Source organism: Leptonychotes weddellii, chromosome 11 (genome assembly GCF_054177405.1).
Source record: "Leptonychotes weddellii isolate Sample4059 chromosome 11, ASM5417740v2, whole genome shotgun sequence".
Classification (NCBI taxonomy): domain Eukaryota; kingdom Metazoa; phylum Chordata; class Mammalia; order Carnivora; family Phocidae; genus Leptonychotes; species Leptonychotes weddellii.
This window is the reverse complement of record NC_138379.1, coordinates 3,929,547-3,949,707: the sequence shown is the minus strand read 5'-3', so window position 1 is coordinate 3,949,707 and position 20,161 is coordinate 3,929,547. Positions and strand designations below refer to the sequence as shown.

The window sequence follows — 20,161 nt, the reverse complement described above, 5'->3', positions numbered from 1 at the left end:
CTGCCCTAAGAATCAGCTTGTTTAGATCCAAAAAGAACAAGGACTGTCCACGTGGTGTTTTATGTCTGTGCGCCAGAGGCACTCACACCAGAGCCTGCAGGCTCCCCTATCTCCACGCTCAGTAAATGTTACTAGTTAGGAATCCGTCTCTTTAAAATTTATATTGGGTGCTTGGAATAATGATTGATTAGAACAGATCTTGTAAGAATTATACTTACAAAGTTAGCGTTCATGGGCTAGGAGTTTTTACCCCTCCTTTCTTCCTGATTATGCCATATTATAGGATTTGGGGGAAGTCTATTCTGTGTATAAATTTGGCCATCCCTGGAGAAAGTTCAGTGTCTGACAGCTCTTGGGTACTTTTTTATGTTTTTGACTTATTTCTTCTTTGCTAATAGCCTATTTCTTGGCCAAGTAAGTATGGCCCAGGGAACCATGGTTGTTACCGTGGATGTTAAAAATCTTTTATAGGAAGGCTTCAAGGGTGTGTTTATTCTGTCTTAAAGGCCTCCCTGCCTGCCTTTCCACCCTGTATGAGTTCCTTAATACCAAGGAAAGAAGCATCATTTAATGCAAGCAGGTTTTTGTTTTGCTTGTGGAGATTTTAAATGATAGTGTGAATATTTTAAATTTGAAATGTTTTGTGAATAGTTTCTGTTAGTCTATAGGTAATTAACTATTCCTATACTTATATTTTGTTTACAGTGTTTCTTTTGATCGGGTATCAGACATCAACTTTACTCTGAATACAAATGAAAGTGTAAGTATTAATGCTTCGTCTCATGAGCAACAAGGTATATGAGGGGTGGACCAGGGGGAGCTGGGATCCATCAGAGTATGCATACAGATGCCGCATGCGCCGGGACCCTCTCCGAGAGCTCCAGGAAACTTCATCTTAGGCTGGTATTACTTCACCAACTCACATGACCTTCATGCTCCCTGTGGGTGTGAGTTTGCAACCATGGTTTAAGATATGGCAGGGCTGAGAAAACCCGGGTCACTTGTGATTGCAATGTAGACATGTAGCTTCAAATACTGCAGTTTGGGTCCAGCCAGCCGCCTTTTACTTCAGCTGTATGTCACCAGGAGAAAAACTTGGGCTAGATCAGGGCCAGCTTGTCATCCCTAGGCAGGGCTCAGACACCAGGTCAGCCCCGTTAGCAGGTGATGTGGGATTAGTGTTATTTGAGTGGGCACAGTCTTGATTTTTATGTTAATTAACATGAGAGACCACTGGTTTATTTGCTGATGTGATAAGGTGGAAACTCCTGATTGCACTGTTGACACTCATCACTGCAGAGCCGGACTGGTAAAAGCAGAGGAGATGTAGGTTGCTTTCCTATTAGGGCAGATGTGGGACTGTATCTCAGGTGGTGGGGCAGGGAAGCTCTCGGAAGTAACCCAGTGCTTTACCAGATGAGAGCGAGTCCGTGATGACAGTGTAGACTCCTATATGGGCCTTTTGAATCCAATCTTTTGGGGGGAGCGTCTTTGAAGTTTTGAATCCATTCTTTTTGGGGGAACTCTGTTACATAAAAGCTGACATTAGATGCTTTTACATCTTATTTTGGTGTATATTAGGCACTGTCTTTAAAAGGAAATGAAGGGGGCATCTGGGTGGCTCAGTCAGTTAAGCATCCGACTTGATTTCAGCTCAGGTCATGATCTTAGGGTTGTGATATCAAGCCCTGCATTGGGCTCCACGCTCTGTGGCGAGTCTGCTTGAGATTCTCCCCCTCTCCCTCTGTCCTTCCCCCCACTTGTGTGTGTGCACTCGCTCTCTAAAATAAATCTTCAAAAAAGAAAAAGGAAATGAAAAACACAATTTATATCGGTAACTTTTGGAGGAAATAACTTGATTTTTAAGTTTGTTTTGTTCTTTTTCTCTCACTTGTTTTTATTTAGGGAAATATTGCCTTGTTTGAAGCATGTTGTAAGGAGAGAATACAGCAGTTTGATGATGGTGGCTCTGATGAGGAAGACATCTGGGAGGAAAAGCACATTGCCTTTACACCAGAATCCCAAAGACGATCCAGGTGAAAGAGTGTGTTACAGTAGCAGTAATACCCAGTGCATAAAGTAAATGATGGTTAGGAGACATATACTGTATCCTGTGCAGATGTATATATGTGACCTAGAGACCAGTGCTTCTGTCATGATCAGAAATACCCTTGTTTTGGGGCACCTGGGTAGCTCAGTCAGTTGAGCGCTCAGGTCTTGATCCCATGGTTGTGAGTTTGAGTCCCACATTGGGCTCTGCACTGGGTGTGGAGCCTACGTAAAGAGAGAGAAAGAAATGCCCTTGTTAGCTGATGTGAGGTGGTACCGTACTCCTGTCTGCAGTGTGACAGGATGTGGATGAGTGAAGGTGATGAACTTGAAAATGCTGGAAGTGTTTAGATAGTTCATAAAGCGGCAGGACACAGCCTCTTCTGAATGGGAGGTGTTGCTGAGCAATGTAGTATAAAGTGCTCTGAGTAGATGTTCCCTTACCAGGAACAAATGGCAGCAGCTGAGTTATGTATTGTTTCCTATGAAAGACTAAAAGTTTCCCCAAGAAAGAGAAAAGTTGTTTTGTTTTTTTTTTAAAGATTATGTTTATTTATTTGACAGAGAGAGACACAGCGAGAGAGGGAATACAAGCAGGGGGAGCGGGAGTGGGAGAGGGAGAAGGAGAAGCAGGCTTCCTGCCAAGCAGGGAGCCTGATGCAGCGCTTGATCCCAGGACCCTGGGATCATGACCCGAGCCGAAGGCAGATGCCTAACGACTGAGCCACCCAGACGCCCAGAGAAAAGTTGTTTCTTTTTTTTTTTTTTTTTTAAAGATTTTATTTATTTAACAGAGAGAGACACAGCGAGAGAGGGAACACAAGCAGGGGGAGCGGGAGAGGGAGAAGCAGGCTTCTCACCGAGCAGGGAGCCCGATGCGGGGCTCGATCCCAGGACCCTGGGATCATGACCTGAGCCGAAGGCAGACGCCCAACGACTGAGCCACCCAGGCGCCCCAGAAAAGTTGTTTCTAAAAGTTAATCTAACTTGGGGAGACAGAGTCCTGTCTCCTTTGGGATCAGTCCAGTTGGTTTTTTAATTTTTCTTCCTCTCTAATTTGTTGAAGTTACTCTAGCCCAAGAACCTATATACATTTTTGCTTCAGTACACAGGGAGTTCTTGTTATCTGAGTATCCATTACTAGAACCTTCGTAGTTGAGAGAATAGCAGCTGAACCTTCATTTTTATTTTTTTTTATTTTTAATAAGTAATGTTTCCACATGGCATACCATTCAGAGAAAACAGGATATACAGTGGAAGTCAAACTCCCTCCCGGCCCCTGTCCCCTGGCCATTTATTCCTCTTGGGGAACAGAGCATGCCAACATCACCTGCCTGTTCTCTGCGTGCCCAGCGGTTATGTCGTGTTTCTTAGGAAGGCTTCTTGCTTTAGGTTACAGAAGACCCAGCTGTGGCTCAAACCAGGGAAAGTGTACTTGTCTCATGATCCACAGCTGTTGAAGGTCATTAAACCTAGCTTTTTTTATGCCCACTTTTCCATCTTTTTTTTTTTTTTTTAAATATTTTATTTATTTTTTAGAGAGCGAGCGAGAGAGAAACAGCATGAGAGGGGAGAGGGTTAGAGGGAGAAGCAGGCTCCCCGCTGAGCCGGGAGCCCGATGTGGGACTCAATCCTAGGACCTCGGGATCATGACCCGAGCTGAAGGCAGACGCTTAACCATCTGAGCCACCCAGGCGCCCCCCATCTTCTGCACATTGTAATCACAAGGTAGCTGCAGCTGCAGGAGCAGGAAGCAAGAGACAAATACCTTCGTGACGATTTTTTTTAATTTAATTTTTTTTTTAAGATAAAGCCCCAGTCAGACTTGTTTGTCACCATTTGCTATGAAATTTTGGTCCTCATGTTGAGTGAATTCACTAAATGGCCATTGCCTACTGCCATCTATGCTCTGGGGGCAGACTGTCCTCACACGTTGTTACAGCATTGCGGCACTGTTTGTAGAGAGTGTAGGGGGAAGTATGGTGGTGAAGACAGTATCTGAAGGACGTGACAGTTGATCCCCAGAAGGAACACAGGATGATGAGAAAAGGCAACTTTTTATTATTTTTTAACAGCTCTGTTGAGGGATAATTGACATATAATAAATTATATAAGTTATACAGTGTGATAAGTTTGGACATATGAATATATCCATGAATACATCCATGAAACCATCATCTCAATCAAGATTATGAACTTACCCATCACCCGCAAAAGTTTCCTCCTGTCCTTTTATATTGCCTTCTCCCATCTGCTTTTTGTTCCTTTAGAATGATTAGTGTTTTCTAAAGTATTATATAAATCAAATTACGTATTACCTACTTAATGTTGCTTCTTCCACTTAACATTATTTTTGAGAGTCATTCATGTTGGGTGATGTATCAGTAGTTCATTCTTTTTTTATGGTTGAGTAGTGTTCCATCGAATGCGTGTACTACTCACCGAGTGGGTGAATTTGTTTATTCATTTGCCTGCTGATGGACATTTGGGTTTCTAGTTTTGGGGTATGATTCACTTGAGAATAGACTCTGGTAAGTTATGGATGTATATTGTGGGCCCTAAGGCAATCACTCAGCAACAAAACAAGAAATTATAGTTAATAAGCCAACAAAGGAAATTAAATCATAAAAACTATCTAAAAGAGGGCAAAAAAATAAAAGGCAGCTGGGACACACAGAAAACAGCTAGCAGTACGATAGCATTAAAACTAGGCAGCCCCATCAGGAATCATTGAATACTATTAAATAAGTGATCCCAAAACCCCAGTTAAAGTGAAGAGATTGTCAGATTGGATAAAAAATCAGGTCTCACATATGCTGCCTATGAGAAATAATTGAAATATAAAGACACAAACAGGTTAAAAGAAAAGGTAGAACATCTACCTATTTAATAATAAAGCAGATTTCAGAGGAAAGGGGTAAAGGAAGGGTCATAACAGGGTCAGGTCTTTAGGAAGACATAACACTTTGAAATGCCTATGTACCTAATAACAGAGCTTCAAAATACACGGAGCAAAAGCTGAGAAAACTGCAAAAGAAGTAGACAAATCCACAGTTCTGGTCCTGTGCTCCAACACTCCTCCTCCGGTGATGGATAATGGGCAGAAATCAGCCAAGACCCAGAACACATAATACTGTCAGCTTTCGTGACGCTGCTGGACATTTGCAAAGCTCCCCACCCAGCAGCAGCAGGACAGGCACTGTTTGCAAGGGTCACAAGATATTCATGCCAAGAGAGATCATATTCGGGCCATAAAGCCAATCTCAGTAAATTCCAAAGGTTTCAAGTCCTACAAAGTATGTTCTCTGACACCAGTGAAATTAAATTAGAACTCAGTAACAGGCCCCTAGAAAACCTCCAAATATGTGGAAACTAAGTAACAAGTGAGTTACAGAAGAAATCAAAGGGGGTATTCAAAGGATCATTTTTTTACTGTTTATATTAAGAAAGCAGAAACCTCTCAAACCAGTGACCTTTGCTTCCACCTCAAGAAACCAGAATGAAGGGCAAACAGAACAACAGTGGAGGAAATGGTTGCAGTCAAAAGCTGTTCTTTGAGAAGATTGAGGAAGTTGATGCTCCTCTGGGCAGAATGGTCAGGAGAAAAAGGAATGGCTCGTCCCAGGAATGAGCCAGGTGACATCACTGCTGGTACTAAAAGAATAAAAAGAGAATATTGTAAACAACTCTGTGCCAATAAACCTAACAACTTAGACAATCTTTGAAAGACACAGGCTACCAAAACTCAAAACAAAAAGAAAAAAACCCCAAATAGTCCTTTATCTACCAAAGAAGTTGAATTTTTAGTTTAAAACTTCCCACATACACACAAAAACTCCAGGCCCAGATGGTTTCTCTGGTGAATTCTACCAAACATTTCAGGAATTAGACCAGCTTTATAAAAGCTTCTAGAAAATGGAAAAGAAGGGAATAGTGCCCATGTCATTCTGTGAGGCCACATCAATGTGACCTGATAACCAAAGCTGCCATGACAAGAAAAATGACTCAGTTATTCTCATAATGTGGATGCAGAAACTCTCATAATATGGTTTTAGTAAATAAATGCAACAATAATACATCATGACCAAGGAAGGTTTATTTCAGAAATATGAGTTGGTTTAACATTTGAAAATCAATCAATAAGCATGTGGCTGAATCCAACATCTATACCTGATAAGAATTCTTAGCAAACTGGAGACAGAAGAGAATTTCTTTAACGTGATTAAAGCTTCTACAATAAATCTACAGCTGGCAGCACAGTAAAAACGGAATGATTTCCCCCAAAGATCGGGAAAAAGACAAAAGATGTTTGCTCTTACCACAGCTTTTCAGGATTGTTGCTGGGGCTTCTCACCAGTACAATAAGTCAAGAAAAAGAAAAGCCATCTAGATTGGAAAGGAAAGGGTAAAAATTATCTTTCTTCACAGACAACAGTTCTTGTCCATGTAGAAAATTTGTTGTTGAAATCTACGAAAAGTAGGTTTGGCATGATTGCATGGTGCTAGGTCTATATAATTGTAGTTCTATACAGTTCCAACAAACAGAATTGAAGTTATTAAATAATCCTATTCATAGTAGCATCAGAATATTAAATATGTAAGGATAAATCTGGCAAGATGTGTTAAGACTTGGACACAAAATTACAAGGCAGCTGAGAGAAATAAGAATTGATGAATGTTTATGATTTGGAACTCAATATTGTTAACATGCCCATTCTCCCCAGATCTAGAATCAGTGTAATCTCAAGTAAGATGATAATAGGTTTTTTAGTAACTGTCGACAAGCTAGTACTTAAATTCAAATGAAAATGCAAAGGAGCTAGAAGAGCCAAAACAGCTTTCATAAAGAATGGAATTAGAAGACTCCCGACAGTACCTGATTTCAAAATATAGTAATTGAGATCTAGTGTGATCAGTAAGACAGAATAGTTCTGGGGACTGAAAAGAGTATAAATTAAGTAGGCTTAGAGGCAGCTGACTTCTGATGCAGGTGCAAAAGCAGTTCCGTGGAGAAAGGATAGTCTTTTGAACAGATAGTTCTGGAACAGGTGAACATCTGTATGCAAAATGCTCAGTCCATACCTTTTACCATATATACACATGGATTCCAAATTCCATATATACATGGATTCCAAACGGATCTTAAACCTAAATGTGAAGCGTCAGACTATAAAACTTACAGTAGAAAATCCTTGTGACCTTGGGTTAGGGAAAGATTTCTGAAATAGGATGCCAAAAACACTGCATGAAAGGAAATTTTCATAAGCTCAACCTTGTCAAAGTTAAGCACTTCTACTCGGCTAGTGACACTAGTAAGAAGGAAGGGACGGTGCATAGACTTGGGGAGGACATTTGCAATCATGCGCCTGACACAAGGCTTCTCTGGAGGGTGCAGAAAGGACTCTCAGGGCTCTGTAAGAATTAAAGACAGTAACCTATTTCTTAAACTGTACTACAGATGTGAGAAGACCCTTCAGAAAAGATGTGTGGGTGGGAGATGGGCACATGAGAAGCAGCTCAGCATCTTGGCCATGAGGGAAGTGCAAGTGAACACCACAATGAGATACCTCTAGGCCCTCTTAGAAGGCGGTTTGTAGATGTGCCCCAAACGTTCGCGCAAAGCCAGGGGCCAGTGGGAACAGCTGAGAGCAGTTAGGCGGCACACTCACGAAGGCAGGAATGAATCAGTTGACGTGCATATGATTTTTTCTTACTGGATGACCTTCAGAATGTTCTGGATTTAGGTGATGACTGACAGGCAGCATTAACTATTTCGGTCTCCTCCCACCCCCCACTCCCCAGCTCGGGGAGTACAGACAGTGAAGAAAGTACAGACTCTGAAGAAGAAGACGGAGCGAAACAAGACTTGTTTGAACCCAGTAGTGCCAGCACAGAGGATAAAATGGAGGTAGACTTGAATGAACGTAAGTCATCTTCTTTTCATCTGTATTAGTCACTGTGTGTTGGAAATGTGTTTTAAAACGAGGCATTCTAGGGGCGCCTGGGTGGCTCAGTCGTTAAGCGTCTGCCTTTGGCTCAGGTCATGATCCCAGAGTCCTGAGATCGAGCCCCGCATCGGGCTCCCTGCTCCTCGGGAAGCCTGCTTCTCCCTCTCCCACTCCCCCTGCTTGTGTTCCCTCTCTTGCTGTGTCTCTGTCAAATAATAAATAAAATCTTAAAAAAAAAAAAAAACAAAAACGAGGCACTCTGATCTGCAGGATGGGAGTTAGGTTGAAACACAGTCTTCTGAGTCCCCTTGGAGGTGTGTCAGGATGGGGCCTGAAGGAAAGAGCAAGTTGTCCCTCTGATGATGGGGTGTGTCTAACAATGTGGACACCCCCCCCCATGTGGGTCTGGCTAGAGGTGCAGCACACTGTGGTGGGATGGGGTTGGGGGGGTGGTCCTAGGCTCTGGCTGCAGAGCCTGGGTGCCTGGCAGCAGGGGAGAGACCAGAGATTATGGAAGACAAGGAAAGGCTATGTTTGTGGAATCGGGAATGCACTAAACCAGAGGCAACCTCCTCAAGCTGAAACTATTTGAAATGGGTTCTTCAGAGTTGATTGAGGAAGCCTATAACCCTAGAACGTGTGTGGCCTCAGTGCTTGTTTGTGTCCTGCTACTTGCTAAGAAGACTTGCGTTCGCTGGCCTTTAAAAAATACCTGTTAAGGGCGCCTGGGTGGCTCAGTTGGTTAAGCGACTGCCTTCGGCTCAGGTCACGATCCTGGAGTCCCGGGATCGAGTCCCGCGTCGGGCTCCCTGCTCGGCAGGGAGTCTGCTTCTCCCTCTGACCCTCCCCCCTCTCATGTGCTCTCTCTCATTCTCTCTCTTTCAAATAAATAAATAAAATCTTTAAAAAAAAAAAAAATACCTGTTAACCTCTAAACATTCAAATACATTTTTCTGTGGGTTGATATTGGGGCTTTCTTCTGGGCCGAGAGTGTGTCCTGTTCCCCAGGAAGGCCTTCATATACTCACTCCTGGAGGCTGAAAGCCAGCTCGGGGTGCCGGGTGGGCCTTATCACCCCAGAGCTGGCCGGGACCTTAGCAGTAACCCAGCACAGCCCCACGGGACAGAGCCGGAAAGTGAGAGCCCTGGAGGAAAAGAGGTTTGGCCTCTCTCCTCTCATTGCTTCCCCAGCTCACCATCTTCAGGAGGAAGAAATGGGCTTTCCTCTCTGTAATTCAGTTCTAGTCTACATGGCTTTGTCAAGTTCCGGCTGCGTACCAGGTGTGGTACACAGACTCTGTATCCAGGGGTCTAGAGTCTCTTGAGGAAACAGAGATTGTGGTAGATTCTGGGGCACTCTCCAGGGAAGATCATTTCTGTGTAGCCTAGAGTCGTGTGCAGTGAGAGCATATGAACAGAGACCTGAGTTCACCTGAAGGGACATATCTCTGAGGAGGTGACGTTTAAACAGACCTGCAGGTTAGATCCAACCTCGGCCGGCAGCCAGCGCGGTGAGGCTGTTTTAAAGGATAGACGTGAGCAGCCAGATGAAGGGAGAAATAGAGACATGGGCGGGCAGGGTCCCAAGCATAGGATCTTATCTTCTGTTCCCATGGAGCTTGGGATGTACCTGCTGTTCACCAGCCCAGAAGCTCTGAACCCCTGAAGTTTGAGTTTTTTATGGAATCTTCATTAAGTAGACATGTTTGATTAGATCATTGGCCATTTGTGATTTCCTTTACTTTCTGCCCCTCTTCCCTCCTAGGAGGGTGGGCTATGGGGTTGGGCTGAAAGTTCCAGGCCTCTAACCACTGGCTGGTTCCCCTGGCAACCAGCCCCATCCTGAGCCCCATCCTGAGGCCACCAGTCATTCTTTAGCATACAAAAAGACACTACTTCAGGGATTCCAAGGGTTTGGGGGTGGTAGTGAGTGGACCCCAACTATGTATTTCTTATGTCACCAGAAGCCTTCCTGTTTGTGCTAACTACGCTGGACTGCAGGGAGGCCATTAAAAGTATGAACTGGGGCCATGTCTGGATTGGGAAGCATTTAAAGTTTCCAATTTATTGCAGTTGAATATCCAACATTCTGCTTTTTTTTTTTTTTTTCTAAACTATTTTGGAATAACTTTGGATTTACGGAAAAGTTGCAGAGATTGTACAGGGAGCGGCTCTGCACCCTTCCTTCACCCCTCTTCCTCCCCGCGTTAATAGACTCTCGGTACATTTGTCAGAAGTAAGAAGTTAGCGTATTCTTTTATATATAGCTTTGCATCCTCGTGTGATATTTCTATTGGAGAAAAAAAATCTTAGAAATGGGAGTTAAGGGATTAAGGGAACCTACAGTTTTTATAACAGGATAGATGTTCTCACATTGTCCTCCAAGTTATTGTGCTGTTTCTGCTCCTACCAGTGGTGTGATAGAGTGCCCTGTCCCCACCACTCTGGCCTTTATCATCGTGAATCTGTTTCTGAAAAATATCTTGAAGTCCACTGAACTTTTGAAGTATTCTCAAAAGGAGATGTCTCCCCTCTTTTTAGCACCCAACTGGTCAGCCAACTTTGATGTCCCCATGGAGACAACCCATGGTGCTCCCTTAGATTCTGTGGGGTCTGATGTCTGGAGCACAGAGGAGCCAATGCCAACTAAGGAGACAGGCTGGGCCTCTTTCTCAGAGTTCACGTCTTCCCTGAGGTGAGTGCACGTGTGCCAGCTCCCTCAGCCTTTCTGTAGGAGAACTGGGGATGGCGTGTCACCTTGATTTACTCCCTTCCTGAAGGTGGTGCCCTACACAAGATCACAAATCAGCATGGGGGAAATAGTGACCCAGCTACGAATTACAAGGAAACCAGTCTCCGTCCTCCTTCCTTTTATCCAGGATGAGCTGGGAAAGGCAGTAGGCTGTGCACAAAGTAGCCCGGGACAGTGTGGCCCCAGGAGGTGACGTAGCAGGGTGCCGGCTCCTGGGGCTTCTCTAGCCCCACCGAGCTATCAGAAAACAGGGTTGAGGAGAATAGGAACGAGGTGGAACCAAGAACTCCTGACAGACACCTCTCTGTGGAGCGTTACAGAAGATGCAGAATGTATCGTGAATTTAACAGATAATAGGAACTTCTGTTCCCTTGTAGCTAGGCTGGTGCTGTAAATTAAGGGGCATGACAGGGATGGCTGTCAGTCTTGTTATTTGTAGTATTCTTGATGACAGCAACCTGGCATTTCATAATTTTCCTGAATCATATTGCCAGCATGTGAGTAGTAATCATGGATTTCATGTCTTACTAGACTTAGTTTGATTTGCTAAACATTGTTTTCTTTATCTCCACCACCCCATTTGAAAGACTTTGTTGCTTTCCCTGCTCTGACAAGTAATGTTTTTAACTAATCACTGGTAATAGGCAAGCCAGGAGCACAGACTGTTAGGAGCTCGTGGTTACCGTCTTCAACCAGAGAACTGGCTAAAACCCACGTGGCTTTACGGCAGCTCTAGGGATAGCAGGAAGCTATAGTTCAGGGGCAAAAGTGAGATTTGTGGGAAATGTCTCCAAAGTATTGTAAATTATTTCACGGACTCAGTTCTAGCACTGGACAGTCGAGTTTCCACCTCTTGCTTTCTTCTGTCTTTTGTAACTAGGGCATACGAGCCCTTGGTTACTGGGACTGTTGTTGAAGCAGCTCACTTCCCTTTACCCCTTGTGCACAGCTCATGTTTTCTCGTTAAGTATCATTGAGGCCCGCAGGCAGTTTGGCTTAGTGTAAGTAGGGATTTTCTTTTCCTAAGATCGGCACCGCGGTGTGCTGTCAGCCCCTGCTGTCCCAGCCCTGGGCGCCTGGTGACAAGGGCAAGGATGAGAGGCTGGTGCATTTTGAACCTTTCTGCAAACCTCTACGAAACCTGCATGCCCCTGTGCTGCTGACTTAGCGGGCTCTTTGCCTACACATGCTCACCTGCGCTGCAAGCAGCATTCTGCACCTAGATCTGTCTGTCTCTGTCCGTGGGCTCTGTGACCGACTGCCCGTGTCACCCCAGTGGGACCAGAGCTGCCTTTCAGAGGGTTTTTGTGAACCATGTAACTGAGGGCTATTTGCCATTGCTAACATCTGAATTTTCTCTTTTCTAAAAGTACAAAAGATTCTTTAAGGAGTAATTCTCCGGTGGAAATGGAAACCAGCACCGAGCCGATGGGCCCTCTGACTCCCAGTGTTGCCACACTGGCCGCACAGCCAGAAGGTAGGTGTGGGGAGCAGGGCACCAGCTGACACAGCCTGCTGGCCGCTTGGCTGAGGTTGCTCAGGCTTGGGCTGTTTGCTTAGTTTTCTAGATCTAAACACTTGTTTCTGTCCACATAACAGTTTATAAAGCCAGTCTTGACTCACCGGCTCAAGGGCTCAAAGGAGTTAGGGAGTTGAGATGGTGGGTCTGAGGTCCGCAGGACAGCCGATGAAAAGAAATTACGTATTCATTCCAGAACCAGGCATGGTGATTCTAGAAGGCATAAGGGATCTGTTATCAGTTGTTCAGTCCTGTCAGTGTACAGAAATGGAAACAGGCTCAGAAAAGAAGAATGTCTTAGTCTGCAGTGCCCAGTGTGAATAAAATCAGAATTAGGTGTGTGTGTTTTCAAGCCCGTCTGGTACCCAATTCTTTTGTCACTTGGAGTTTGCTTTACTGGAGCGCACATGGGTGTCTCGGCATGTTTCAGGCTGTAAGGCTGTTTATTTTCTTCTCACCTTTATGAACAGTTGAGATGGTCAGGGGTATCCAGTGGGTTGTCATGTTCAAACTGCACACGTTGTTCCTTGCAGAGACCCTGAGCTCTTTTCAGCCTAATGAATGGGGCTTGGGAGGTGAGAGGAGAGGGAGGTTGGTGAAGGGGGGTGAGGAATCAGTATGTGGAGGGCAGAAAGAATTAAGTCCTTAGAAAAAGAAAGGGGGACATGGGGGGGGGGCACAAGAACCAAGGGGTAAGAGAGGTAATAAAACCAGTAACTAATGTTGGTTTTGTCATTCTTCTAAACATTTTATATAGATGACCCCGTTTTATCTCTCAGTTCTTCAAGTGGGTTTAATTAACTTCATTTTATAGATAAGAAAAATCTTGCCCCAGAGTGATACAGCTAGTAAGTGGTGAGGCTGGGGTTTGAATTCAGGGAGTGTGACTTGAGAGCCCAAGCTTATAACTAGTATAGCATATGGCTACCTATTACAGAACAAAGAAATAACCCACAAGGAACCATAAGAAAGTAACTTAAAGACCCAAGTGGGACCCAACTGAAACGAAAAGGACGAATGAGAATAGTAGCCTGAATAAACTGTAACATCAGGGGACGCCTGGGTGGCTCAGTCGGTTAAGCGTCTGCCTTCGGCTCAGGTCATGATCCCAGGGTCCTGGGATCGAGTCCCGCATCGGGCTCCCTGCTCAGCGGGGAGCCTGCTTCTCCCTCTGCCTGCCACTCTCCCTGCTTGTGCTCTCTCCCTCTCCCTTTCTCTCTGACAAATAAATAAATAAAATCTTAAAAAAAAAACACACACACAAAAAAACTATAACCTCAATACTTGTGGGGTGAAGCGGGCGGAGGCTAGAATATATCCAGCTGCCTCCTGTGCCCTCGGCTGTGGACTGGAACACCCCCGGAATGGTAAGGCTGGCTGGGAGAAGTTGGGGGTGTGGGTAGACACTGAACTGGGAAGGCTGGAGGGGCCCACTGGTCCTGTGCTGAAAAAAGCCTATGGAATGGCTTTTTTAAGAAGGCTGCCCATCAAGAAATGGCCTAGGCAACAGCCAGCAAACCATCTTTCTTTTTCAAGCAGTAGATGGAACATCAGGTGGATGGGTCCCCACAGAAGGTTGGGGAGACTTCTTGTTGGTTTTGGTATGCGTGACCATCCACTGTGTGTTCTGTTTCAGCACCAGCCAGTGTAGCCATGGAAGCCAGCTCTGACGGAGAGGAGGATGCAGAAAGTACAGACAAGGTAACTGAGACAGTGATGAATGGCGGCATGAAGGAAACTCTCAGCCTCACTGTAGATGCCAAGACAGAAACCGCAGTCTTCAAAAGGTAACCAGGGCCAGATCCTGCTGGCAGCTTCAGGTTGTTGGGGGGGTGGGGAGCACCTCAAGTGTTTACATCTTTGATTTGATTCAGATGTGGGTACAGGCATTAGCCTGACATCATCTTAGCGCCTCTGTTCAGCCCCATGAGTCTGAAGGAAGACAGGGAGAGTTTGGGGTCCCTGAGTGCCCTTCCCCTCTCTTTCTAGTACTCAGAAGATTGTAGATTAAGTCTAGTGGGTTCAAAATACAGGAGAATAAAAAATGGACACATCTGTAGCCAAGTAGAAACTGGGCCATCAAAACCAAAGGGTCAGTGCCCTGCACACAGTCTTCTCCAGACGTAATGCAGTCAGTAGAAAGCAGCAGCAGAATGATAGCTTGAACCGTCTGTTTGGAAATTAATCTCACTTCTAAATTCATGGATCAAAAAAGGAATCCTACAGGAAACTAGGAGCACAACCCTGAAAGAACAGCAACAGGCACTCCTGGCGGAGCTGGGGCTGTGGCGGGGTTGGCGCTCGAGGCTGCATCTCCGTACTTGGCAGAGCCCTGCGGAGCAGAAGGGGTACGTCCCACCTCGTGGTGAGGTCCCTGCAAAACACAGCACAAAAGCGGAGCACGGATTCCCCATGGGGGCGCATATGCACGAGACTCCAAAGTTAAAAGCTAGCAAACCGAGTCCAACAGGGTGTTCTTGAGTTAGGATGGAGGATGTGTCCGGTGCAGGTGAGGATAGGGTGACCAGGTAAAGTGTTCTGGGGTGATTCACAGACCTGTAAGGATAAAAACCATTGGGACCTTAGGTAGATGGAGAGGAGTATTTGATGAAAATTAAAGCCATTCATGATTTTTTGGCCGTCGAGAAAGTAGCTCCTTGAAACTACTAAAGGTGTGTTCTGAAAATCTATAGCAGACTTGGTTCTTCACAGTGAAGCATGCGAAATATTCCCTCCAAGACACGACCTGGACAGTGAGGCGGGCCTGCAGTCACTCTGCTCTTCAGCACTGGGCTGGCAGTCTTAGCCAGTGCTGCATAAATTAAAAAAAAGGTATAAAGATTTGAAAGACTAAAATGGTTCTTGCTTGTTTGTAGATTATTATTTTCTACACAAAAAAATTCCAAACAGATCCATGAACAAGTATTCAAATTACCAGGGAAGTTTAGCCATTGCATCCTTTAAACCGATATGAGATGTGCTAGATGTGCCCCCTTTTAAATTAAAATGTTAAACCTTGTCTGTAAGATTGAAAGTCATAATAAAGACCTAAATAAGTAGAGAGATATGCCATGTTTGTTAATGAGAAGATATCTTTGGGATTTTTAACAAATTAATGTAGAAAATGAATGCGTTTCTAATCAAAATCCCATTGGAGCTTTTCATGGAGATTAAGAGGCTGATGGTGATATTCATAAAGTGGACCAAAGAACTGGAAATAACCAGGGTCATTTTGAAGAAGGGAGGGAGGGAGGCATCACCAGGTGAGAGCTCCTAATGGGCATGCTGTGCAGGTAGACCCCACGCTTACAGGAACTTGGTGCATGCTAGAATGGTGTTAAAGTCGGTGAGGAAAGAATGGACTGAGAAGTAGTGATTACCCATGTCACGGAAAAAATAAAATTAAATCTGCCTCAACATAAATACGAAAGGCATACAGCTTTGAGAAGAAAACATGAGAGCATCTCTTTATAATTTGGGGGTTACAGGGTTTTTTAACCATAAAAAAGCCAAACCGTAAAGGAAAAGGTTGATGAATTTTCTTTATTTAATTTCTGGTATTCTAAATGATAAAATGAAAAGACCCGCCATTACCTGCAAAGGAAGATTCAGGAGCAGGATGTAGGGAAACCTAATATCAAGAAGAAAAAGACAAGCTAATAATAAGATTTAAATGGACAAAGGACACACACAAGCCATTATCTGTGGTGGAAAACGGAGCAAACCAGCTCTAGAGCAGGCCAGCTTTACAAGTAAATAGGATGTGCTGGTTGCAGTAATGATTCGATGCTGTTTCATGCACATTCGTCTGCTCATTCCTACCTCAGTTGTTGCAGAACATAGAAAAAGTGCAGAACCTGCTGGATCTTTTTATGAGGCCATGAAATCTTAATGCCAAACCAGATAAGAATGATTACAGAAAACGATCAGCTCATATCACTTAAAAGCAAACTAAATGCAGAAATCCTATAGAAAATATTTGCTAACCGAGCGCAATAGCATATCAAAAATAATTCGTAATGGTAAGTTGGGGTTTTCCCCGGACCATCAGGAAAAGTGTCATTTATGATATGTTAACAGAGGGGGAATTCATTTGAGATTTTTGAAGACTCTTTTGATAAAGTTCCATACCCATATATGATTAAAACTGAGCAAAACAGGGGCACCAGGGTGGCTCCGTCAGTTAAGCGTCCAATTCTTGGTTTCGACTCAGGTCATTATCTCTCTCAAATAAAAATGAAATCTTAAACACACGCAAAGCTGAGCAAAACAGGAACAGAAATGAATTTCCTTAACTTGGCAGAAGTTAAATACCAAAATACTAAAGCAGAACACACTTCCTGAGGAAGTTGCAGATGCTGTCACTTTCAGGTGAGGAACAAATAAGGCTGTCCGTTGTCACTGGCACAGTATAGATGATAGTCCTGGACAGTGTTCTGAGGAAAGAAAAACAGTGTAGGTCAAGATCAGACAGGCAGTGATAATAAGGATCACCTACCACTGCGTCAGTAGCAAACTTCTGCAACTAACAAGAGTTCAGCGAAGCTGCTGGGTAACAGATCCATTTTAAACATCAGTAGCTTTTCTCTGCATCGGTAATAAGCAACTAGGATGTATAATGAAAGGCAAAATACCAGTCATAAAGTATATCAAACTTTAAGGTAATTCCTAAACAATTAAACCCACATACCTAGAGAGAGAACCTGAAAGTGCCAATAAAAGCGCACACGGAGGCCGTCTCGGAGGTGGTGCCGCACTGTGCAGAGGGTCGTTGTGAGGAGCAGGGGTAGTTGGGAGGCTAACCCCGTAGGGCACTGTGCCATCAACACCGGAAACATGGGTCTTCCAAACTGTGCTGAGTTAGAGACAAATACAATGAGGTGTGCAGTTCAGAGCCCTTTCTATGCCTCCAAAATGCAGATATGTAGTGACTATACACATTTTCTAAGAATGAAAGTAACATGTAGGAAGCACATCAGGAGAGTTGCTTTTGTGGGGAGGGAGTGGAGAGTGGGGATAAAGAGGAGTAAGGAACCAGGTGACTTGGGTTGTCAACAAATCTTTAGACTTTAGTTCAATTTCCTCCTTATAAATTGCCTAGACCCATCTGAAAGCCACCCAAGAAATGATCCTAAAGTTAGGTTTTTCGTAAGCAAATCCAGGACAGGACTCCACTCTGAGAATGATGGCCCTTCCCAGAGGGAATCTCCAGCTGCCCTTTAGCTGATTCTAGTGCTGCCTTGATTGTGTCAGAATGGGAGGTCCAGACAGGATCGCTGACCGTCTACTTTTACAGCCCACAATCAACAATCAAAAGCGTTTGCTACTTGTCTTTCTCCGCCAGGAGCCATCAGGGGGGGAGATAACCCTTCCTATATTTTGCTTGTCCCCTTAGGATCCGCTCTCACCTGTTCTGGCCACCGTTCTTGGCTCTGTCTTCCTTCACAGTGTCTGTATTTCTCATGCACTGTCAGAGAGCTCCGTCCTGGTGCAGGCCCCTGGTACCCTGCCCCTGGGACAGGAGCAGCAAGTTGACAGGGGTCTCTCCTGCTGACTGTTGAATGCTGGGCTGGGCCCTGAGAGCAAAATGCCTTAACTGAAGACTCATTCCTTCAAACAGGTTCATTTGACACCTCCACCGAGTCTGCAGTTCTGCTTATGTGCAGTCGTGGACATAGTACCCCCCACATTCCTCATTTATAGGAGTATTCTGAAACTCTTGTACATTTCTTTTTCTGTTTTGCACACTTGGCTTCAGAGTGTTGAAATCCTATCGGTATGTACAGTAATGCGGGCCATTCTTTATCAGACACCAGCTGCATTACATTGTCCCTCCTTTGGTTCCCTCCCGTGTGTGATCCTTGCCTTTCGTGATTTCCCAGTCACCATCTGTGGTCCCTGTGGCCCCTCCCCTGAGCATGCTTGGCCCCAGGGCTTTACTCCATGGCCGCCATGACTTCCAGGGTCATTTGCATGTGCCTTCATCCTCTGCCGGTGCCGCCACCTGGGATGTCTAATGTTGCCTATCCTCCTCTTTACTGCAGTGAGGAAGGAAAACTGTCTACCTCTCAAGATGCTGCTTGTAAAGATGTCGAGGAGAGCCCTGAGACAGCAGAGGCAAAGTCTGCGGGCCCCCGGCCCCCCAGCAGTAGCCCAGAGCAGAGGTAACTCCCCACTTCCTCAGATCTGCCCAGGCCCTACTCTGGCTGTGGCTCTTGTCTTCGCGGGAGCTGGGAGGGAAGTTGGCATCCGGGGTGGGATGGAGAGCTCCTTACAGGTGTCCTCGGGCATTCAGGGACTTCCTCGGCACGGGAGCATTTTCCCAGGCCACGTCTAGGCAGGGTGCCTGAGCCGAGAACTCAGAACAGTTTACCTCCTTACCCCAAAATCCAAAAACTGACTGGCTTTTGGAGATTCAGTAACCTCACTGGCTCTTTAAGAAATTACTCCGAATGGAAGGGAAGGCTCTTCGATGCTGGCGTGCCTCCCCCCTACACACTTTTTTTATTTTTGAGGAGGTGCTAAGTTGAGGCTGATGTTGAGCCCCTCTGGGATTGGGGTCCCTAGGCTGTGGTAGCCAAGTTCCCACGGGCTCCACGAGGTCACCAGCCGCCAGCAACACCTGGCACCCCTTTTCCCATAATCGTGCACATGTGACACATGGGGAGAGCCTTCCTGGAGACCCTTTTATAAATGTAGTTACATATTCTTAACTGTTGGATGATTCCCTGTATGGTTTTGTGTGTGCAAAATATTTGTCTTGATTAAGTGTGAAAATCCCACTGCCAGAGCGGAGTGATTTGGAATGTGATGTTTTCTTTCTAGTCACCTATTGCTTAGACTGAGCCAGTGGTCTGAAGGGATAGGCCAAGCCAAAGCCTCAGCCGCCGAGGGCCGGCGCCCCGGCCCGTACGCACGGCCTCGCAGGTAGAGCAAGGGCGGCCTCCGATTGCTGCAGAGCACGCGCCAGAAGATGAGGATTTGCCCTTGGACCACAAGGAACTTTGCTCAGCACTTCCCAGAGTTAACTTTTTTGTTATATATATCTAAGTTTGTACATTCCTTCCATAAGGAATAAAGTAACCTTTAAAGCCATTTCAGAGAAGTTGTACTTTCCCCCTCACCAGACCCCCACCCCCAAAATGTCACTTTAGAGGTGACATAACCAGTGGGAACCAGCAGGGGGCGCTCTCTGTTCACTGGTTGGCAAACCTCTTTAGTGGGGCAAACCCTGCTTTTGTTTCTCTCATGGGAATTATAGCCAGCATGAGGGGTTTGCTTCTATGATTAAAAAAAAAAAGCCTTCTTGGCGTATAAAACAACTTAATTATAAGAACTATTTGAGCATGTTGGCTCTAGGGAAGGCTTTGGGAGGAGGAGGCATGGTGACCCTCCAGCGTTGAGGGATCCGGCCCCAGGTATGCTTCGAAGTGTTCTGGGCAAGTCACTTTTTTTGCCTGGGGTTTTCAGTGGGTGTTTTTTCAAAGGTATTTTGTAGGATCTTATTCCTAGTCCGTTATGTCATCTCCCTGATTTCTACCTACGGATTTCCTTTATATTGAGAACTGCTTGAAGGCAGGACAGTCCAGGTCTATTCCAATCTGGAGTTGCTTCAGGACTCTCTTTGTTTCTCAGACATAAATGATACAGGAGGCTCTGGGATCATTTCCTTGGCTCTCTGGAGGGCAGAATTCCTTGCTTTAGGGGAACCCACTTGCTCTTCTACCCGCCTAGAGACGTCTGGTGTGAAGAGCCCTGCCTCTCAATCTGCCAGACTGAGGTGGTGGGGGGGAACACTGGGGAGGGCCAGTGGTCAAAGAGGAGGGCATCCCTTGTGTCCACACGTTCATCCATCTGTCCTTCATCCAACACATGGAAGTGTGGCAGCCAGTG

At 45.2% G+C, this 20,161-nt stretch overlaps 1 protein-coding gene across 18 annotated transcripts in view; it reads left to right on the top strand.

Annotated features, from left to right (window-relative positions):
* PPP6R3 (protein phosphatase 6 regulatory subunit 3) overlaps nucleotides 1-20,161 on the top strand; it is a 141,744-nt gene that overhangs the window by 117,537 nt on the left and 4,046 nt on the right. For 12 of the 18 annotated variants that reach the window (XM_081797645.1, XM_081797642.1, XM_081797639.1 and 9 more), the window contains 8 exons: nucleotides 706-760; nucleotides 1,906-2,036; nucleotides 7,852-7,973; nucleotides 10,539-10,692; nucleotides 12,120-12,226; nucleotides 13,905-14,055; nucleotides 18,313-18,432; nucleotides 19,094-19,363. In XM_081797645.1, the coding sequence (XP_081653771.1) occupies nucleotides 706-760; nucleotides 1,906-2,036; nucleotides 7,852-7,973; nucleotides 10,539-10,692; nucleotides 12,120-12,226; nucleotides 13,905-14,055; nucleotides 18,313-18,432; nucleotides 19,094-19,199 (946 nt within the window). In that variant the 3' untranslated portion in view covers nucleotides 19,200-19,363. Of the gene's footprint in view, nucleotides 1-705; nucleotides 761-1,905; nucleotides 2,037-7,851; nucleotides 7,974-10,538; nucleotides 10,693-12,119; nucleotides 12,227-13,904; nucleotides 14,056-18,312; nucleotides 18,433-19,093; nucleotides 19,364-20,161 lie in introns of those variants that run through there. The other 6 variants (XM_081797649.1, XM_081797648.1, XM_081797646.1 and 3 more) reach the window with 2 other exon arrangements.